Source organism: Prionailurus viverrinus, chromosome D4 (assembly GCF_022837055.1).
Source record: "Prionailurus viverrinus isolate Anna chromosome D4, UM_Priviv_1.0, whole genome shotgun sequence".
Classification (NCBI taxonomy): Eukaryota; Metazoa; Chordata; class Mammalia; order Carnivora; family Felidae; genus Prionailurus; species Prionailurus viverrinus.
This window is the reverse complement of record NC_062573.1, coordinates 21825731-21848815: the sequence shown is the minus strand read 5'-3', so window position 1 is coordinate 21848815 and position 23085 is coordinate 21825731. Positions and strand designations below refer to the sequence as shown.

Genomic DNA, 23085 nt, shown 5'->3' with positions numbered 1-23085 from the left:
CCTTATCTCCAAAAGTAGATACATTCTGAGGTACTGGGGATGAGAGCTTCAACATAAGTTTTGCAGGGACACAACTCAGCCTAAAACAGAGGTTAATAATAAACTATCTAAAAAGTCTACTATAGTCTTTACATTTGTATATTACATGCACATAATTTTGAATACTAACAATACACTAACGTAATGTTTAAAGCTATACTTACATTCTATCACCCAAAACAAAATATTGAAATTTGTCACCATGAGCCCTTTTTATGTAAGATTTCAGATATGCTTATGTAACATATGTCTATATTATCTTAGAGCTTCAGCAGTCAGTCAAGGAGGAAACTTAGGAAATCACGCATCTTATTTAAAATGAGTGTCTTCCCCTCTTAGTCCAATGTTCTGGTGCGTATTGAACACATCAATACATCCCTTAGACTAATGTTATGATTTGCTATGGGGGATTAAAAAAGCACACAGAGGGTTCCTAATCAGCAATTTTTTCACAGCTACTTTTACCTCTTTGTTCCGTAAAACTACAAATGATAGGATTCAACATGGGGGTTAATCCAGCATATACCAAAGCCATAAATTTGTCTATTTCCTGTGAATCTACAGCGAAGGGCTTCAGGTACATGGAGAGAGCTGTCCCATAGAACAAAACCACCACAGTCAGGTGGGCTGCGCATGTTGAAAAGGCTTTGCTTCCACCATCCACTGAGCTGATTCTCAGGATGTTGGAGAGAATGAATGCGTAAGAGACACAAATGAGGAGCATCGGCATAGGAAGAAGAAGTACGCTGATCACCAGCATGATCAACTGCACCCTGGAAGTATCCACACAAACTAGTTTCAAGACAGCCAGAATTTCACAAGTGAAGTGATTGATGATGCTACTTCCACAGAGAGACAGCTGCAGCACAGATACTGTTTCCACCAGGGCGGTGAGGCAGCCTGTCATCCAGGAGCCAGCGGCAATCTGCACACAAGCCCTCTTGTTCATGATGATGGGGTATCTCAGAGGGTTGCAGATGGCCACATACCGGTCATACGCCATTGTGGACAGGAGCACACACTCAGTGGAGCCCATGGCAAGAGAAAAGTACATCTGAGTGGCACATCCTGAGAATGAGATGGTGTTTTTCCCTGAAACAAAGTTTGTCAGCATTGGAGTGAGAGCAGAAGAGGTGTACCAGATGTCTAAAAAGGAGAGGTTGCTGAGGAAGAAGTACATGGGTTTGTGTAGGTGGGAATCCAGGATGGTGATGGAGATCAGAATGATATTACCCAGCAGGGTGATCAGGTACATCAGCAAGCACAGCACAAATATGATGACCTCAACTTTGGGGTAAGGAGTAAACCCCAGGAAAATAAAATTGGAAATGACTGTCAAGTTTGCCTTGACCATTTTATGCCTCTTTGTTTATCTGTAGTAGTGAATAAAAATATACATTGTTATATATATGAAAATCAAATTCTACCATCTTTCAAGGGGATTAGTTAGGGGTACTTTAAAAGGATCATTATTCTGGCAATACCATGCTAATTATTCACTCATTCATTCATTTGTTGAATACACTACAAGTCACTGAAGATCTCTTTGAATTACCTAAAAAGCTACTCTTGGGCAGCTCAGAATAAAATATCACACAGTCAAGTAAAGAAATAAATACAATTAACATCATATAAATACACCCTCGGGTACCATGAGAACACAGAGGGTAAGAATCTTAGCTCTGTGTTAGGAACACTGGTCAGTGAGACATTGTGACACTTAGTTTAATCAAAAAAGGCATTAGACCTGGGGCGCATGGGTGGCTCAGTGGTTGAGCATCAAACCTGGATTTGGCTCAGGTCATGATCCAATGGTCAAGCCCCGCACAGGTTCAGTTCAAGCCCCATGTCAGGCTCCACACTGGCAGTGCGGAGACTGCTTGGGATTCTCTCTCATTCTCTCACTCTTTCATCTCTCATCTGCTCACATTCTCTCTCTCTCTCAAAATGAATAAACAAACTTTAAAAAAAAATGCATTATACCTAATCGAGTTAAGGACCACAGGAGGCTTGCTGGGGAAAGAAAAAAAATTTTGTAAAACGTTACATGGAGAAAGGATTTAGTTGCATTTCATAAACCTGCTAATTATGTGTTGTAACACATGGATATGCAGTACACTATAAATAGAAGATAAACCTGTGTCCAATCACTATCGCACTACCTGATTTCCATTTCCAAGAAGGCATTTTTGAATATGGAATCATCCTGAGCCCATGCTTTCTTAGAAACAAACTCATTTTCAAGGTTCAGGATTTTATAATGCAATTCTAATTACTTGTGATGTATCTCACAATTAGTCACATATGGGAACATGTTTAAAAACCACTGTCCTATAAGTAGAGTTCAAATGCAATCAATCACACACACTCAAGCCTCACATCCTCATCATTGCCTACTTTTCCAACCTCATCTTCTAACACTCCAGCTCCAGACTCTGGTCTGAAACAACAACCAGCTTGTCATTTCTCATACTTATCATGCCATTTTATATTTTTACGTCTATAACCAACAGTTCATCTACATGCTGTTACCTTTCTTACCAACTCCAGTCTTGTTTTTCATGAATATTTATCCAGTCATCAAAACTGTATGCCACTGTCTCAAGTACAGCTTCGTTCTTTATATATACCTACATTACTCAAGTATATTACACTGAAGAATAGCCATATGTGCACATCCCATTGGCTCCCACCCCTGGTACAACTGAGCTTCTCCAGATCTTGTTCCCCATAATACTAGCAAAGAATAACTTACATTCAAGATTTTTAATAACACACCACTCCCTTGAACATGGACAATGTTTGGTACATATTCAAATAAGAACATTTTCACTATTGGTCCCTGTGCCAACTTAAAAGCCTAAGATTTCTCAACTGCTCATTTAGATCTGCACCCTTATCTGTAACATTAAAGAAACTAGTTCATTAAGAAACAAAGACGATGAGCTCTTAGTTTTAAATATTTGACATAGAGTGAGGTGGGGAAGGCAATGGCCATTTGTACTCTTAGGAGAGGTTGAGGTGTTCCCCAATCATCTTCTGTAGGGTTTTAGACCACTGTCCTCTGAGTGTAAGAATTGGACTCTAAATCCAACCATGCTACTTACTGGTGCACATAATCAGGCAAATCACTTGGCCTCTTTGAAATCAGTTTGTTTGGGTTTTTTTTTTTGTAATCTATACAGGAAGATGACAATTCCTAGATTAACTTATTTTAAAATTCTTTTTCCACCACCCAATTCCATGGCCTCTCTAATATTTCAGAACATCACAAAACGTTTATGATTTCATCATCTCCCTGCTTTTCTTTCAGAGCTATACCTGCCTATGCTAACCCAGTGCTGGTTCACACTGGCTCAGATAAAAAACTTAGTACTTCTTCATAATCTATTAAAATGTCAACCTCCAATCCATAGGTGAATAGGAAACACCTGACTAGTTCCAGAAAGGTGATTGTTAAAGGTTTCTGCTCTTTAAAGTTCATTTGGGGGGCGCCTGGGTGGCGCAGTCGGTTAAGCGTCCGACTTCAGCCAGGTCACGATCTCGCGGTCTGTGAGTTCGAGCCCCGCGTCGGGCTCTGGGCCGATGGCTCAGAGCCTGGAGCCTGTTTCCGATTCTGTGTCTCCCTCTCTCTCTGCCCCTCCCCCGTTCATGCTCTGTCTCTCTCTGTCCCAAAAATAAATAAACGTTGAAAAAAAATAATTTAAAGTTCATTTGGGTCGGCACACACCATGCTTCTACTGAGGGCTTCTCTAGTGGTCTTTCCCCACTCAGCACCAGTTTTCCTACTCTAGCTCTTGCTCTTCTTGCTTTCTCTTCTTTCTTCACTACTGTCTGGTCTTTTCTTATAAACAAAATAATGATGTCTTTTTCTCATGCAGATTGGGTCCCTATTCTTTCCCTTATCCTTCCTTTACAATGCTTGTAAGAGTCTCACCTATCCTAAGTCATTTTATTGAGATACTTTCCCTAAAATGACTTCAGATGCCAGGGCTAAGATAACCAAATGTTTTCCAACAATCTCTTCCCTTTTCCTTCCCAAATGTCAGAGCCAGAACAAATCAGAGTTCTACCCCAACATTCTAATTTTAAAGTTGATGGATGCTTGAAGGAGTTTAATGACTTGTCTGAGATAAATGAGAAAATCAAAAGCAAATCGAAAACTTCCGTCCCACATTTTGGGCTCATTTCAACTCAATATTTTCCTTATCAACAAGTACTTCTTTTAAAAGTAAATATCTGGTCTCCTCTTCTGGTCTCCTGGCCTAGCTGAGACCCATGAATCAGTTTTATAAATCGGAGGATACAGAAAGAGATGGATACGGTCTGCTCTCATTTACCTTAGTATCTTCCTCTTTGACTAATGTATGCTTCACTATTTAAAGTTGATCTCCAGCATGGTCTTGCTTGTGAATCTTTGTGCAGTGCTCAGAAAAGTAAAAGAATCTGAATTTTGTAATTATGGTAATTCTCCATGAAAACTGTATTAGAGTGGGTTATGCAGAGGTATTTTTATTCAGAAATTGCAATGAAAAAGGATATGGATGCTCTTGGTTTGCAAAAAATCAAGCCAGATCTTTCCTCATCACAAATTCTCAACATACAGAGCTTTTGGTGAAAATATAAAAATAACTGCTTAAGAAAAATAATGACAAAGATTTTTTCTGCCAAAATCACCACCTATGCTCTGCTCTCTAAAACTTCCAAAGGGTTATCCCTGGATCTAAGACTACTAAAGTCTCCTGTTGCTATTAGGGACCTTCCAACTCCCTTAACAATTTAATGCTGTGATTCTGGAATATAAAAAAGTTAAGAAACTTTCTAGTTCTCCAGGGTTTGATTCTCCAAGTTCCATGTACTAATTGGGAACCAAAAAAATGAGGTGAAAAAAATTTTAATTAATTCAAGTTATCTGGGCCAATAAGAAACCTGATTGCTGAGCAGCCTTTGTGCAAGTAGAATTGTAGGAGACTATTTGTCTATTGGAAAATATCCTGATAAGTCCAAGTATGTGGCAAGGTCAAGATTTATTTTTTACTATGTGCACACTATTTGACTCAACATGACTACTGCAAAGCTCCCTTCCCCACTGCATTGCATTGCTACTTTTGACATAAACTAATTGATATCTTGTTCTGTTCCACTAGTCTATTCTTCTTATCCTTGAACCAATACTACATTGTCTTTTTAGCTATAGCTCTATAAATCTTGATTTTGGTCCTCTAAATTATTTCTTCTTTATGGGTGGTTGGTTGGTGTGGTATTTGTATATATATTTGGCTTATCAATTTTCACAATATACCTGCTGGAATTTTGATTGAGATAGCCTTGAACCTTCTAAATTTCAATTTAGAGAGAACTGACATCTTTATACTATTGTATCTTCTAATTCATTAACTAGGTCTTTTTAAATTTCTCTCAGTGTTGGGGCACCTGGGTGGCTCAGTCAGTTGAGCGTCCAACTTTGGCTTAGGTCATTATCTCGGTCTATGAATTCGAGCCCCGTGTCCGGCTCTGTGCTGACAGCTCAGAGCCTGGAGCCTGCTTGGGATTCTGTGTCTCCCTTTCTCTCTGCCCCTCCTCCGCTCATGCTCTGTCTCTCTCTCTCTCTCTCTCTCTCTCTCTCTCTCTCTCTCTCTGTCAAAAATAAATAAATAAACATTAAATTTTTTTTAATTCCTTTCAATGTTTTATTGATTTTTCTTGCACAAATGTCTTGTACATATTATACATTTATTCATATATTTTTTGTTTTTTGATGCTATTATAAATTGTGCTTTAATTCTATTTTCTACTTTCTTGTTATTGTTATGTAATGATTTTTCTATGCTAAAGTTATATTTAGCAATCTTGGTAAATTTACTTTTTTTGTAATAATTTCTTAAATTTTTAATAAAAATATAGTTGACATTAAATTCACTTATTAATTCCAATATTTTTAAACCATTTTAGTGTTCTACATACATATAGTATCATTCATAAATAGTGACAGATTTGTGTTCATTATTTATATCATTTATCATTACTTTTAGTACTGATTATTAATTCTGGTACTATTATAGTAGTATATTCGGGAGCTGAAACAAATAAGGTAAAATGAAACCTGATTGAAAGTGTACTGGTGCTTTAAAATCGCTATGAACTATTTAAAACTAGATTTTAGATATCTTAAAAATTAAGATTCCTCTTGTATCACAAATAAGCAGATTATAGAAGAAAAAACATTTCTATTTCCAAAATACTATAGCAAATATAAAGTCCATTTTCTTAGTACAGGTACAAATGAGCTTGCAGGAATCCTGTAAAATGTATTTCTAATGATTTTAGTAAACAGAACTGAAGAGAATAAAAATAAATTAAAAAGGGGCACCTGGGTGGCTCACTTGGTTAAGTGTCCAACTTCAGCTCAGGTCATGATCTCACAGGTTCATGAATTGAGCCCTGCGTCAGGCTCTATGCTGACAGCTCAGAGCTTGAAGCCTACTTTGGTTTCTGTGTGTCCCTCTCTCTGCCCCTCCCTCGCTTATGCTTTGTCTCTGTCTCTCAAAAAGTGAATAAACGTTAAAAAATATTTAAAAATTAATTAATTAATTAATTAATTAATTAATAAAAATAAAAAACATCTGTCACTCTCTGATGTCTAATAAATGTAAATAAAATTAAGAAACTTCAGAGTAGATTGTAGAAAACATCATTATAATAGAATATCTGGATAGATCTTATCTGGCCACTAGATCTGCAATATGGGCAAATTCTCAGACAGAATTACTTATGACTAGGTGATGGAGGCCCAAGACCTCAGTAGAAAGTGTCACATATTTTAGCTCAGACCAAGGTCAATTGTCCTGATGATTTTATATCCCAAGTTACTTTCTGCCTGAGGTCCAATTAATGGGCCTTCACATGTCATATTGCTTATTTAAAAACTTAAAAGTGGAAAAAAAGGCACTTGAGGATAAAACTATTTCCAGAAAAGATGAGAAACTGCTCTGAACTATACTGAATCGTGTTGTTTATGATAGGATGGCATGCCTTCTAACTAGATCTAAACATTTAAAACTAAGCATACCTATACTTCTCAATAAGTATGGGTATTAATTTATTAAACATTCTACCAAAATTTCAATGGCAATTTTCAATTGCAATTGGCAACTGCAATAGCAGCTAAATGCTTGACATATTTTGTATTTCAGACCAGTATTTTCAAGATATAGATACAAATCTGTCTAGAGTAATCCTTTTTTTGACACATAGGGAAATTTGGCCAAAAAAAATTATTTACTTGTAGCCTTAGCTGATCTTTCCTCAGGATTCATTTCATGTGGAGGACATAGTTTCCACAGAGTTTCCCCAGAGTCGCAAGGTAACCTAAAAAAGGCAGTTAATAGCCCATTCATAGGCCTTTAGAAACTTCTGAAGTCAAGATATTTCATGGATGTGGTAACACAAGATTATATTAAATAAGTACATTTTTCACGGGCTTATTAAATCCCAGAAATTAAATTTCCCCAATCTAGTGGAGAGTAGAAAGTATGGTTTTAATGTCAGTCTTTTCAGTCATGGTAAACACATCCTGACATTTTCAAGCTACCTCAGAATTCATGGAATCACAAATGATATCTCGTTTTTGAAGATTTCAAGTTATTTATCCTTTAAAATAATAGGAAAGTCTATCATGGCCTTAAAAGGTCATTAGCAAGGAGAATATCAAGGATGTTTTATAAAATAATGTCTCTAAGCAATGAAAGGTACAAATAGAACAAATGAAAATCTATGTGCAAATTTATCTTAAGAGAACTGTTGAATCTGCAAGCAATGATAGTGAATAGGAAAGAATTTGAAATTGTTCCTATTTGCCTGTAGATATTACTTCATTATATTTTAATATTTAATGTTAAAGGCAAGTACAGGACTAAAGTTTACAAGGTTTGGAAGAATTCCCTTTACATCTTCCTCACCTCATACGAGGCAAAGCCAATAAAAGTGATCTGATGAAAAAGCTAATATTCCAGTGGGAAAACCAGAGTTGCTTTGTTTTGGACCCTCATTTCTTTGTTATTCAATGATCACATATCATTTTACATAAATTGCTTGCTAGTCCCTCCATAATAAAAAAGAAAAGGACAATTTTTATAAACAGATTATACAGTTTTATTATCCTAACAAGGAACGATCAGAAATAAGAAAAACTCTAGTGAATTTTTGCCTGATAGGAAGTCCACAGATCCATATAAAGTTATCATTATGGGTGTATATTAAGCAATTTTTCAGTGACAACTGAAATCCAATGGAGTGTCTCCAAACTCGATGGAAGAACCACCCATTTAATTTGATGACTACTTGAAAGCATTTCACTTGCACTGATAGGATGTGTCCATGCTGTCCACCTGAGGACACTGCCATCACAATGCTATGATCTGCTATTCCCATCACTTCCCTGAAATCTGATGCTCTTCCTGCTTCTAATAGGTGCTGCTATTTAAGGTGCCTATACAGTAGGTCATCCAAGCTAGGACACTTGACATTGAAAGAGTAAACTGTTACTAATTACACCAGGGAAACTGATGTTAAGTAGAGTAGTTCTGAGCAAAGGACACATATGGTCACCATTCCAAAGTTGGTTCTATTAGGGCCAAAATGTTCCAAAGACATAAGATGTTTCACTAAAAAAAACCCAACCAACCAACCAACCAAACAACCAACCAAACAAACAAAAACAGGCATTGTTTTCTTTGTTCCCTGGCTGACAGCAAGCACTTAAGCTTTGGTCTGAACCTGAAGTCTCCCAAGGTCCAGATATAAGTTCATGGGGTCAGGCTGGGGAAATAATCTCTGGGAAGATACCATGCTACTCTGGGACTCAGGGTGGTAACAAATTTAAGATATAATGCTTTTTTAAAAATTTTTTTATGTTTATTTATTTTTGAGAGAGACAGAGACAGAATGCGAGTGGGTTAGGGGCAGAGAGAGAGGAAGACACAGAATCCAAAACAGGCTTCAGGCTCCAAGCTGTCAGCACAGAGCCCCATACTGGGCTCGAATGACCTGAGCCAAAGTTGGACGCTCAACCAACTGAGCCACCCAGGCGGCACCCCTTAAAATAAAATTCTTAAATAAGAAACAGTGAACCCTATTAACATAACAGGTGACCAGAGCCTAGGGGAGAGATGGTGATAAGGAATCTTTATGAAAGCTCATGGTGGAGGTTAGGAAGTGTGAGATCTGAAGTCTAATTAGGGTTATTCTTTTTTCCTTTTCTGCATTGTCATTCCTTTGTATCTTCCTCAAATCTTCAGTTAGTAAATAGAAGCCCAGAGCTAGCTATAGTTCAGAGAATGAAGGGAATGTAAACCCATGCATGGGATGAAACAAACTGGATCAAAACGACATCAGCGTTGATGACATTGAAGAACAGGTAGAAACGACTGGTCCTGAAGCCTAAATAGTGGTATGAAACAAGAGATCAGCCACAACCAGTAGTCTCTAAACACTCTCATTCAGTCACCCTTCAGTTATTCTGTCCCCCTCTGAATGGCACATCACTCTCTCCTAAGAAAGCCAACTAAAGTTTACAAATTGCTAGTCTATCTGCTCCCTAAGCATTTTCCAAAGAAGGGCCAATCTGCAATATGGTGGTTCCACTTTCTGGGAACCTGCACAATGACCAAGTCTAAATCCAACAAAGTCAGGAAACCATGAATCAGTGAAATGACTCCGATCCCATGTTTTAAAATCTTACTTTGTATAAACTGGGTTCTAGCCAGCTTCTCACTGATCATAATGATGAAAGAAAGTAATGCAAAGGAGTGACACACAGGATATATATATATATATATATATATATATATATATATATATATATGACATACATATATGACTGTTCTGGAAAGAAATTCCCAAGAACTCCATCTTGGGAATAAATATATTTGATGTAAATCAGGATGTGAACCTGTTATATACAAAACCTCTATTGTGGTTTGTCAATCAAATCTTTCACGACCTCCTTGAGTATGCTGACAGCTTGTGGTCTTAGACAAATGTTGGCTCAGTATATCCTAACAGCTTTGCATGCTGGAGAAATTTAAAACATTTTATTCCCAATGTAGTTTCAGAAAATACACCATTCCAAGAAATCACTTACGCGTTAGATCTTTTTGTTGTTGTTGTCATTAGTTACTTAGTTACTTAGTTAGTTAGTTAGATATAGGATCTTGGCAGGATCTAGAACTTGTGGTTCTCTCAAATTTCTTGAGGGATATTCACAGAAAATAATTACTTCCTACTATCATTACTAAGAAAACTAAAAGATTCAAGGAGACAGAGAGAAGTAGAATGACAATGAAATAAAGGAGCCATTTCTTTTTGTGATGTGGTGTGCTATAAAATGCTCACTGCTGCCTCTTTCTGAACTGTAAGGGGAAAATGAATCTCTATTTTACAATTAAAAGTAAACACAAGATTAAAAAAATTAAAAGATTAAGATAGAAAAACAATAATATTTTAAAATCTAAATAAAAAGTAACAAGTAATGTAGGATTTTAAGCAGTGTTTAAAAAGCTAAAGCAATCAAACAAAAGAATAAAACAAGTAACTTAATGTCTGAAAATTTTTTTTTAATTCTAAAGAAAACATAAGCTAAATTACTTAAATTTAAATAAAAAATTCTGGGAATAATATATCAGGTAAGAAAAAAAGAGATGTATATATTAAACATTAAAATCTAATATTAATATTTAAAGTGTGAAATTTAGATAAGAAGAAATAAAATGATAAAAGTAAATGTTTTTAAAGCTTAACATTCCCATAACAGAGGAATGAAATATAAATCCCAGATAAGGATCAAATGTAAAAACCATCTAAAGGTATATCCACCATTCCATAATAACAGATTCCCCCTGGATCAGCAACATATCATGGATAGAGAGTCAGTGGTACAAAGGAAAAGATACAATTCTACCTTTATCTGTGGTTATTTACTTTTAATTTCAAACAGCTTCAAAAGTCAGTTATTTAACTCCAAGTCTAAAGCAGTTAGATCTCATATATCATAAGGTGTTTGGAAAAAAAGACTGTCAAAGTAGATATGTTGAAATTAAAAATATTAATAATTTAATGCCTCATAGGTGGAGATGAACAAAAAGTTAAAAAAAACAATTATTATACTAGAACCAAAAGGTTTAATATTATACAGCTACCCAGACAGAGGATAATCAGCATTACATATTTAAATAGATTCCAAGTAAATCAGATTCTTTTAGTAATTACAGTATTGTAAATTCATAATTTTAGCTGAGTTTAAAAATCTGATGCCAGTTTTAATTGTGCCTTGTAGGGATACAGGAGTACTGATGCATAGGGGCACTTGTACCCCAATGTTTATAGCAGCACTCTCAACAGTAGCCAAATTATGGAAAGAGCCTAAATGTCCATCAACTGATGAATGGATAAAGAAATTGTGGTTTATATACACAATGGAGTACTACGTGGCAATGAGAAAGAATGAAATATGGTCCCTTGTAGCAACATGGATGGAACTGGAGAGTGTGATGCTAAGTGAAATAAGCCATACAGAGAAAGACAGATACCATATATTTTCACTCTTATTTGGATCCTGAGAAACTTAACAGAAACCCATGGGGGAGGGGAAGGAAAAAAAAAGAGGTTAGAGTGGGAGAGAGCCAAAGCATAAGAGACTCTTAAAAACTGAGAACAAACTGAGGGTTGATGGGCGGTGGGAGGGAGGGGAGGGTAGGTGATGGGTATTGAGGAGGGCACCTTTTGGGATGAACACTGGGTGTTGTATGGAAACCAATTTGACAATAAATTTCATAAAAATTAAAAAAAATAATAAAATAAAATAAAATAAAATAAAATAAAATAAAATAAAATAAATTTTGCCTTGTAAAGAAAGTAAGAAAATATGAAATTGCTTTTGAAAATAATCTTGTCAAAAAACATTTTATTTTTTTAATATGAAATTTATTGTTGGAGTACTGATGTATAGGGGCACTTGTACCCCAATGTTTATAGCAGCACTTTCAACAATAGCTAAATTATGGAAAGAGCCTAAATGTCCACCAACAGATGAATGGGTAAAGAAATTGTGGTTTAGGGGCACCTGGGTGGCTCAGTCGGTTAAGCGTCCGACTTCGGCTCAGGTCATGATCTCGTGGTCTGTGGGTTCAAGCCCCGCATCGGGCTCTGTGCTGACAGCTCAGAGCCTGGAGCCTGTTTCAGATTCTATGTCTCCCTCTTCCTCTGACCCTCCCCTGTTCATGCTCTGTCTCTCCCTGTCTCAAAAATAAATAAATGTTTAAAAAAAAAAAGAAATTGTTGTTTATATACACAATGGAATACTACGTGGCAATGAGAAAGAATGAAATATGGCCTTTTGTAGCAGCATGGATGGAAATGGAGAGTGTTACGCTAAGTGAAATAAGTCATACAGAGAAAGATAGATACCATATGTTTTCAAAAAACATTTTAAAGGTTTTAATACAAGTGTAACATTCTCCTGTCTGGAAATCTCTCTCACTATTACACTACCCCTCTACTTGCCCTCTTAATCAAGCTCTTCAACAATAAAAACAATCGCTGACTCCTAAAACATAGGCATTTATTTACTTATCTTCATTATGCACTGCACCAAAAAATATTAGAGCTTGAGAGATTTGAGAGATAAATTTGACACAGCAGTAAGAACCTATCTATTTGGCCCTTTAGTTTGTCTAATTGATTTCCACAATGTGATTACAAAAATTATGTGTCCCTTTCCCATTTACTTGTTAAACATACTTCTTCTCAGTAAGTGTTTTACTGCCTCCTTAACATCTTTGTTCCTAAGACTGTATATTAAAGGATTAATCATAGGAGTTACAATCCCATAGAACAGGGATATAAGTTTGTCAGTAGCATCCAAGTCCTCTGAATTAAGTGTGTCTTTAGACTTGGGCTTCATGTACATGAAGAGAATGGTTCCATAGAATATTATCACCACAGTCAGATGGGCTGAGCACGTGGAGAAAACTTTGCTTCTCCCCTCAGAAGAGCGAATTTTGAGGATGCTGACAATGATTAATGTGTAAGAGATAATGATTAATAACAGTGGTGTCAATATAAACAGTGTTGTGGCCACGAGCATGATGAACTCATTGCCTGAGATGTCAGCACAGGCCAGTTTCATGATAGCCAGAATTTCACAGGAGAGATGATTGATGACATTATTCCCACAGAAAGGCAATTGTACTACAAATGCAGTTTGTACTGCAGAGTTGATGACTCCTATGATCCAGGACCCAGCTGCCATGGGCACATAGGAATCCTTGCTCATGATGACAGGATATCTTAGAGGGTTGCAGATAGCCACATACCGGTCAAAGGCCATCATGCCCAGGAGCACACACTCTGTTGTCCCCATGGCCAAGCCGAGGAACATCTGTATTGCACAGCCAGAGAAGGATATGGTCTTTCTTTCTGAGAGGAAGCTCACCAGAATGGAGGGAATGGAGGTAGTGGTGTAGCAGATATCCAAGAAGGAGAGGTTCCCCAGGAAGAAGTACATAGAGGTGTGAAGGTGGGAGTCCCAGATGCTGATTAAAATAAGGGTGCCATTGCCCAGAAGGATGACAACATACATTATTAAGATTAGTGCAAAAAAGAGTGGCTCAAGCCTTGGGTAATCAGAAAGCCCCTTTAGAAAGAATTCCACCAGAATGGTTTGATTTTCGCATTCCATTCTACTGTTTCTCTTTTACCTGTAAGACATTAAAATTTGTTAAAACAAAATGTGTATCTTATTATGATTACTTTCAAATGTGTACCGGTTTACAAGTACCCCTCTTCTCAGAGGGGAAAAATTTTTTTTAAGGAAAAGACTAAAGAAAAAAAGAAGTAAACCATGTGAACCAAAGCATGGCAAGTTATGAAGAAAGAGGGGGAAGGGAAGAGGAAACTAACATGTTTTATGTTACATGAAATATGTCATGTAATTTACTTAATCTCATCACACTGCTAAGTGACAGAGATATTATTATCCACAATTTAGATAAAGTGTAAATATTAAGTGAACTTGACCAAAGGTAAATATATATCAGAGCTAAGTAAGATTCAAACCTAAGTCTTCTTTCCTGAAGCCTGGGATTTTTGTTGTATTTATCATCACATATGTAAACTTGAGGTTATAATAAAAGCTTAGCATTGTATTTCATGTGTAACTGAACAATAAACCATTTTTATTGGCTACACACCACCACACAATAAATCAATGATCTTGTCACTCCTTGAAATTATAATGTTATGTTTACTATCTGTTTTAACCATAGCATGTAAACTTTATAAAGATAGATACTTTTCCTATTTACTTCCACAGTCCAGTATCTATAGTGAAGTGGACACAGAGATAGATGTTCAAAAATATTTGTTTAGTTAGAGAATAAAATGAAAGACAAAATATTTCTCACTCTGTGTCAATCCTCTACTAATTGCTTGCTTTATGCATTACCTAATTCAGTCTGAATAACAACCCTATTAGTCAGTTACTGTTACTAGCATCATCATCTTTAGTTATAAACAGAGGAGGAAAATAAAGCACAGAAAAATTAAGTAATTTGCTTAAGATCAAAGTCATGTAGCTAAAAAAAAAATGGTAGAACGAAGAGTTAATCCCAAGCCATATGGTTGCAGAGTATAAATTCTTAATTATTCAATTTCTAGAGAACTTGGCTTATAGACTAGAATCCTAATTGACAATACTAATGTTGCAAGAGAACTATCAGACCAAGATAGGGATTATTCAGAAAGAAGCAATATTTCAAAATGGTGATTGGAGAATTCATTTGATACTTTATATTTCACTACAAATGTGTTGTCATACAACATTTAACCCTTCCAATCTGTGATTTCCCTTGTGAGAAACTCTTTCTCCTTTCTCCTTTTTCCTTACTATTCTTACATAATATTTTTTTCTTATTCATCTCACAAGGCATTTTCCTATAATACAGGTATTCTCAAAAAAGCTGGGGGGTGGGGCTTTTGGATAGATTTATCTTTCTCAATTTTTTTCCCTGTTTTATTAACTTAAGTTTTGTTTGTAAATATTTTAAACTTACTTGGAATTTTCTATCTCCAGGAAATAAGAACTAAATTCATTGAAGTTTCCTCTTTCTTCTCTATTGCTACCTCTAATTAATGTCCTGAAAATACTTTGTTTTCCTAAAAAGGTAAATTTTCATGAGATGTTCTCTTCATTGGCTTCTAGGTAATTTTTCCCTTTCCTTCTTTAAACCAAGAGTTACCCAAATGTGTGTTTCTTGCACAACTAGTCATTAGATATTTGTGTTTGACTTTGTTATTTATTTCCAACTTTATTATGAAAAGAGAACATGACCTATGGAGACTTTGGCAGCCAATTACTTGATCCATGTTGTAAATGTATGAATTCTCTTGGAGAAAGACATATGGTTTTATATGGATACACAATACATGCATACATCTATACATATAATCAAGTTTATTTAATATATTATTCAAATATTTCAAATAATTATTTTCTGACATCTATATTTAATAAATCCTATTCAAAATTTTTAAGTACATGTATTTTAAGTATATGTATCCTATATATGTAGGATTTTTATATGTTTAGCTTCTGTATTGGTTATGGCTGATAATCTTTATGAATTGTGAATGTTATTAATTGACCTTTCTCATGTTTTGTGCTTTAAATTCCACTTTTAGCATATTGCTTTTACACTCCTGCTTTCTTTTAGTTTCCTTTTGCCTGCTCTTTGTGCATTCCTTTATTTTCAATTCTTCCATTTCGTTTTGTTAAGTACACTACTTATAAGTAACGTATATCTGGGTTTACATTTTTAATCTCTTTTTATAGTGTCTTTTATGAGAGTATCAAGTCCATTCACTTTAAAATAGAAATATTAATGTATTTTTTTTCTTTCCATATACTTTATTTTTGTTACTTACTTATTTTGCATTTTTGCATTTTCTTTTTTTCCCACTTCCTTATTTTGCTGGCTAGTTGTCATTCACTATTTGTTTTCATTAACTTGAACACTCTACTCAATTTTACCAATCCATAAGTGGATATGTTCTCAAGTCTTTTGTCCATCTAACGTTATGAATTACTTTGCTCTGAGTCTAGGGTCCATCTTCTCATTTTCAGGCCATAATTAGTCTCCTTGGGATCACCCAAAACCCAATTTGATTTTCCTATTCTAAACTCCTCTTTGCCCTAGCTTTTAAAATTATTTAATTTTTTAGAATATTTCCATCTTATAGAATTTGTCATACTTTTCTGGGTTAGGTCTCAAACCACTTGAGACCCCCAAAGGCATTAGGTACACCAGGGGTTCTTTGAATACTGAAGATTATATGCACCCCTGTGAAAAATCATCTCTGCCAAAACCATGGTTCCATTAGCTATCCCCATGCTACATGATATTCTAACACGCACATTCCATACCACTGTCAGGCACACAGACTTTGGAGGCAAACTTAGGTCAAACACCATCTCTGCCTCTTAACTAGATGGCCTGGGCACGTTTCTGATTATCATCATCCTTGGTAAAGAATGAAGATAAAAACACTTATATCATAATATTTGTTTATATGACTAGAGGAGCTGGTGCATATAATGCAAATAGCACAACAATGGTTCCCATTGTCAGTGGTTTCCTTCATGCCTCTCTGTTCATTTCTTCCTTCTTTTTTTTGTACATCTCTGAAACAGTCATTTCTTTATCAAGTACATGTAGCTTAAAAGCTTAATCAGATCACACACAATGTTCTGACAAATGGTATTATTTCATCCTACATACAGATCCTAATACACTTTATCACAGTCACCCCAATCTTCTGGGCACCAGAAAATTAGGTGCCAAAATGGCAAAAATCATCTCAAGTTCTGCCTTATATCAAATTCAATTCCCTCTATAAAAAGATAGGGTTGTAGTAAGGTACCAGTGTGTTCCTTGTCTTAAAACACATGACTAACTTTTTTGACTAAGACTATTTTAACATTTTTAGCAAGCCTCTTGACATAAAAAGGAAAAGGAAAAGGAAAAGTTACTCACTTTTATAATTATAACCTAATGATCGAAAAGCAGATATTCAAAATAGTCCCCAATACTGCATGCAAACATACTAGAATAATGCCCAAGCAGGTGTCTTTCTGGCTATGCATTGCTTTGGTATATTTTCTTTTTCAGTTCACAAAATGATACTGTTCACTTTCTTTAAAAAAATCCAAATTGGTCATAGGATCCTCCTCGTATATTATCTCTGTATAAAGAGGCCCTAGAACAGTACCTGGAACACAGTTCACCTGGTTCTTAAGTGACTGAACCAAATGGAACTGAGCTGTTGCTAGAGGACCAGCGATGACTTGTTTACCAAAGAACACATAGCCTACTGTACACCCTATAGTAAGCCTCAATTCGCTCAAGTAAATAACAGTGTCCAAATACGATGTAACACACTAAAAAGCTGAACATTAATAAAAAGTAACTCATCCTGCTGGGCAAATTCCTTCCAGTTGGTTGTGCAGTGGTCTTTGCATACAGAACTGCTCTTTTGGTCTCATAGCTCTTTTTCCCCCACCACATCGCAGTCACTAGACCCTTAAATTCCCTTTCTAACACTCAATCTCTCAATGAGAAAAACATCTCATGTTCAAAATTGACACTTTTAAACCATCAGTCCAACTCCTACTTATCGATGATAAGTTTGTTTCCTGCCTTTGCAGTAACTTACCATCAACCCAGAGACTGCCTGTCTCTCTAGGTTGCAGCAACAGATGATTTTGTCCTGCTTTTCTACTTGCAGCCAATCTTCATGACTCCACATTAGTAGCTGAGCCTCCAAAGAGGCAGCTACTAGTGAGTAATCATTTGGCCATAGAAACTCACTGATTGTTTGACATTTATAGACACATGACTGTTACAGGTGTGAATACAAAGATAAATTCTGCTAGTTCAGACAAAGCACCATTAGATTCCTCTAGTTCAAAATAGGAAGGAAATTGATACTTAACCATACATTTTAGGAATGGGGCAATTTCCCCATAAAGCCCAGGCTAAAACACTGCCCCATTGTGGACCCACAAATATCTAAAGAATCTGCTCCATGCTTTAGGACACAATTTAAGTGTTCTTAAGGACCTCTCTAAACCTCTATGAGCAACTTTAAATTGCTTCATAAATGAAATATGTATAAAACATGAGACTTCAGAAATAAAGCCCTAAAGACCTAATTACAAGAGGCCCATTACTCTGTTTCACACAAAAATCATAAAGAGGCTCATGTATAGTCATCAAAATTTCCCCAACTGAATTCTCTCTCAATCTTTCAATCTCTTTTTCTCTCTCACACACACACAAACATACACACATGAAACCATTTGGGAAGTATAGATTATTAACCATACAATTTTATGTTTACTTTATGATTTAGTTTATAATAAAAGTTGACTTTCTGAATGAACATATTACATTGTAAATATTCAAAAAGTAATACACAGGTTTTGTATACAAAAATTTTTTTTGGAAGTAGGAAGAAGTAAAAGAAGGTTAGACAAGGAAAGAAAAGATATATTCAGGTAATATATAAAGGCTTAAAAAACAAAGCTGAAAATAAATTATAATTAAACAACCTAGTGGTAACCATAGTTCAGAAAGGAGTCTGATCTTCATTATAAAACAATAAAATAACTCAAGACAAAATCATTTCCTCCTGTGAGGAGCAAATGAGGCACCTTAAGGCTGGATACTGTCGAATGATCTTTTTCCTTTTTATTTTTTAATTTATTTTTAACGAAATAAGTTCAAATTCCTATGTTAAGGTAGAATTCTAGAAGTGAACTGATGGGTCAAAATCAATGAGTATTTTTATGAAGCTAAAAGATAATATTAATTTATGCTCCCACTATTAATACAGCGATTTTCTCTTATTCTTACCATCACTGGATGTTGTCAATAGTTTAGAGGTTTTTTTCATCATCTAAATGGCTTAAAATAGTATCTCATCATGGCTTTAAATGGAATTTTTAACTACTAGAAATATTTAACTTTTGTGTGTGTGTCTTAAATAGGTGCATTTTCTTTTATATGTGGTTTTTTTTCTCTTAAAAAAATAAACCAATTTTACTTTTTAATGATAACAGTGATAGCAACAGACTATTTTGTGGTTTTTTTTGTTTTGTTTTTTTATATGAAATTTATTGACAAATTGGTTTCCATACAACACCCAGTGCTCATCCCAAAAGGTGCCCTCCTCAATACCCATCACCCACCCTCTCCTCCCTCCCACCCCCCATCAACCCTCAGTTTGTTCTCAGTTTTTAACAGTCTCTTATGCTTTGGCTCTCTCGCACTCTAACCTCTTTTTTTTTTTCCTTCCTCTCCCCCACGGGTTCCTGTTAAGTTTCTCAGGATCCACATAAGAGTGAAACCATATGGTATCTGTCTTTCTCTGTATGGCTTATTTCACTTAGCATCACACTCTCCAGTTCCATATACGTTGCTACAAAAGGCCATATTTCATTTTTTCTCATTGCCACGTAGTACTCCATTGTGTATATAAACCACAATTTCTTTATCCATTCATCAGTTGATGGACATGTAGGCTCTTTCCATAATTTGGCTATTGTTGAGAGTGCTGCTATGAACATTGGGGTGCAAGTGGCCCTATGCATCAGTGCTCCTGTATCCCTTGGATAAATTCCTAGCAGTGCTATTGCTGGGTCATAGGGTAGGTCTATTTTTAATTTTCTGAGGAACCTCCACACTGCTTTCCAGAGCGGCTGCACCAGTTTGCATTCCCACCAACAGTGCAAGAGGGTTCCCGTTTCTCCACATCCTCGCCAGCATCTATAGTCTCCTGATTTGTTCATTTTGGCCACTCTGACTGGCATGAGGTGATACCTGAGTGTGGTTTTGATTTGTATTTCCCTGAAAAGGAGCGACGCTGAACATCTTTTCATGTGCCTGTTGGCCATCCGGATGTCTTCTTTAGAGAAGTGTCTATTCATGTTTTCTGCCCATTTCTTCACTGGGTTGTTTGTTTTTCGGGTGTGGAGTTTGGTGAGCTCTTTATAGATTTTGGATACTAGCCCTTTGTCCGATATGTCATTTGCGAATATCTTTTCCCATTCCGTTGGTTGCCTTTTAGTTTTGTTGGTTGTTTCCTTTGCTGTGCAGAAGCTTTTTATCTTCATAAGGTCCCAGTAATTCACTTTTGCTTTTAATTCCCTTGCCTTTGGGGATGTGTCGAGTAAGAGATTGCTACGGCTGAGGTCAGAGAGGTCTTTTCCTGCTTTCTCCTCTAAGGTTTTGATGATTTCCTGTCTCACATTTAGGTCCCTTATCCATTTTGAGTTTATTTTTGTGAATGGTGTGAGAAAGTGGTCTAGTTTCAACCTTCTGCATGTTGCTGTCCAGTTCTCCCAGCACCATTTGTTAAAGAGGCTGTCTTTTTTCCATTGGATGTTCTTTCCTGCTTTGTCAAAGATGAGTTGGCCATACGTTTGTGGGTCTAGTTCTGGAGTTTCTATTCTATTCCATTGGTCTATGTGTCTGTTTTGGTGCCAATACCATGCTGTCTTGATGATGACAGCTTTGTAGTAGAGGCTAAAGTCTGGGATTGTGATGCCTCCTGCTTTGGTCTTCTTCTTCAAAATTCCTTTGGCTATTCGGGGCCTTTTGTGGTTCCATATGAATTTTAGGATTGCTTGTTCTAGTTTCGAGAAGAATGCTGGTGCAATTTTGATTGGGATTGCATTGAATGTGTAGATAGCTTTGGGTAGTATTGACATTTTGACAATATTTATTTTTCCAATCCATGAGCAGGGAATGTCTTTCCATTTCTTTAAATCTTCTTCAATTACCTTCATAAGCTTTCTATAGTTTTCAGCATACAGATCCTTTACATCTTTGGTTAGATTTATTCCTAGGTATTTTATGCTTCTTGGTGCAATTGTGAATGGGATCAGTTTCTTTATTTGTCTTTCTGTTGCTTCATTGTTAGTGTATAAGAATGCAACTGATATCTGTACATTGATTTTGTATCCTGCAACTTTGCTGAATTCCTGTATCAGTTCTAGCAGACTTTTGGTGGAGTCTATCGGATTTTCCATGTATAGTATCATGTCATCTGCAAAAAGCGAAAGCTTGACTTCATCTTTGCCAATTTTGATGCCTTTGATTTCCTTTTGTTGTCTGATTGCTGATGCTAGAACCTCCAGCACTATGTTAAACAGCAGCGGTGAGAGTGGGTATCCTTGTCGTGTTCCTGATCTCAGGGAAAAAGCTTTCACTTTTTCCCCGTTGAGGATGATGTTAGCTGTGGGCTTTTCATAAATGGCCTTTATGATCTTTAAGTATGTTCCTTCTATCCCGACTTTCTCAAGGGTTTTTATTAAGAAAGGGTGCTGGATTTTGTCGAAGGCCTTTTCTGCATCAATTGACAGGATCATATGGTTCTTCTCTTTTTTTTTGTTAATGTGATGTATCACGTTGATAGATTTGCGAATGTTGAATCAGCCCTGCATCCCAGGAATGAATCCCACTTGATCATGGTGAATAATTCTTTTTATATGCTGTTGAATTCGATTTGCTAGTATCTTATTGAGAATTTTTGCATCCATGTTCATCAGGGATATTGGCCTGTATTCTCTTTTTTTACTGGGTCTCTGTCTGGTTTAGGAATCAAAGTAATACTGGCTTCATAGAATGAGTCTGGAAGTTTTCCTTCCCTTTCTATTTCTTGGAATAGCTTGAGAAGGATAGGTATTATCTCTGCTTTAAACGTCTGGTAGAACTCCCCTGGGAAGCCATCTGGTCCTGGACTCTTATTTGTTGGGAGATTTTTGATAACCGATTCAATTTCTTCGCTGGTTATGGGTCTGTTCAAGCTTTCTATTTCCTCCTGATTGAGTTTTGGAAGAGTGTGGGTGTTCAGGAATTTGTCCATTTCTTCCAAGTTGTCCAATTTGTTGGCATATAATTTTCCATAGTATTCCCTGATAATTGTTTGTATCTCTGAGGGATTGGTTGTAATAATTCCATTTTCATTCATGATTTTATCTATTTGGGTCATCTCCCTTTTCTTTTTGAGAAGCCTGGCTAGAGGTTTGTCAATTTTGTTTATTTTTTCAAAAAACCAACTCTTGGTTTCGTTGATCTGCTCTACAGTTTTTTTAGATTCTATATTGTTTATTTCTGCTCTGATCTTTATTATTTCTCTTCTTCTGCTGGGTTTAGGCTGCCTTTGCTGTTCTGCTTCTAGTTCCTTTAGGTGTGCTGTTAGATTTTGTATTTGGGATTTTTCTTGTTTCTTGAGATAGGCCTGGATTGCAATGTATTTTCCTCTCAGGCCTGCCTTCGCTGTGTCCCAAAGCGTTTGGATTGTTGTATTTTCATTTTCGTTTGTTTCCATATATTTTTTAATTTCTTCTCTAATTTCCTGGTTGACCCACTCATTTGTTAGTAGGGTGTTCTTTAACCTCCATGCTTTTGGAGGTTTTCCAGACTTTTTTCTGTGGTTGATTTCAAGCTTCATAGCATTGTGGTCTGAAAGTATGCATGGTATAATTTCAATTCTTGTAAACTTATGAAGGGCTGTTTTGTGGCCCAGTATATGATCTACCTTGGAGAATGTTCCATGTGCACTCGAGAAGAAAGTATATTCTGTTGCTTTTGGATGCAGAGTTCTAAATATACCTGTCAAGTCCATCTGATCCAATGTCTCATTCAGGGCCCTTGTTTCTTTATTGACCGTGTGTCTAGATGATCTATCCATTTCTGTAAGTGGTTTATTAAAGTCCCCTGCAATTACCACATTCTTATCAATAAGGTTGCTTATGTTTATGAGTAATTGTTTTATATATTTGGGGGCTCCGGTATTCGGCGCATAGACATTTATAATTGTTAGCTCTTCCTGATGGATAGACCCTGTAACTATTATATAATGTCCTTCTTCATCTCTTGTTACAGCCTTTAATTTAAAGTCTAGTTTGTCTGATATAAGTATGGCTAC

The 23085-nt window shown here is 36.1% G+C and overlaps 2 protein-coding genes across 2 annotated transcripts; both read right to left on the bottom strand.

The window, feature by feature from the left end:
• Positions 1-472: 472 nt before the first annotated feature.
• Positions 473-1393, bottom strand: LOC125150042 (olfactory receptor 13F1-like). The gene has a single exon (XM_047829357.1). It carries the CDS (start codon positions 1391-1393, stop codon positions 473-475), a length of 921 nt encoding a protein of 306 aa, XP_047685313.1.
• An 11424-nt stretch (positions 1394-12817) lies between these two features.
• Positions 12818-13774, bottom strand: LOC125150039 (olfactory receptor 13C2-like). The gene has a single exon (XM_047829352.1). The coding sequence runs from the start codon at positions 13772-13774 to the stop codon at positions 12818-12820; it is 957 nt and encodes a 318-aa protein (XP_047685308.1).
• Between the last annotated feature and the right edge of the window lie 9311 nt (positions 13775-23085).

Excerpts from the sequence above, each read along its gene's own strand:
- LOC125150039 (XM_047829352.1), bottom strand. The coding sequence starts at position 13,774 with ATGGAATGCGAAAATCAAACCATTCTGGTGGAATTCTTTCTAAAGGGG.
- LOC125150042 (XM_047829357.1), bottom strand. The coding sequence starts at position 1,393 with ATGGTCAAGGCAAACTTGACAGTCATTTCCAATTTTATTTTCCTGGGG.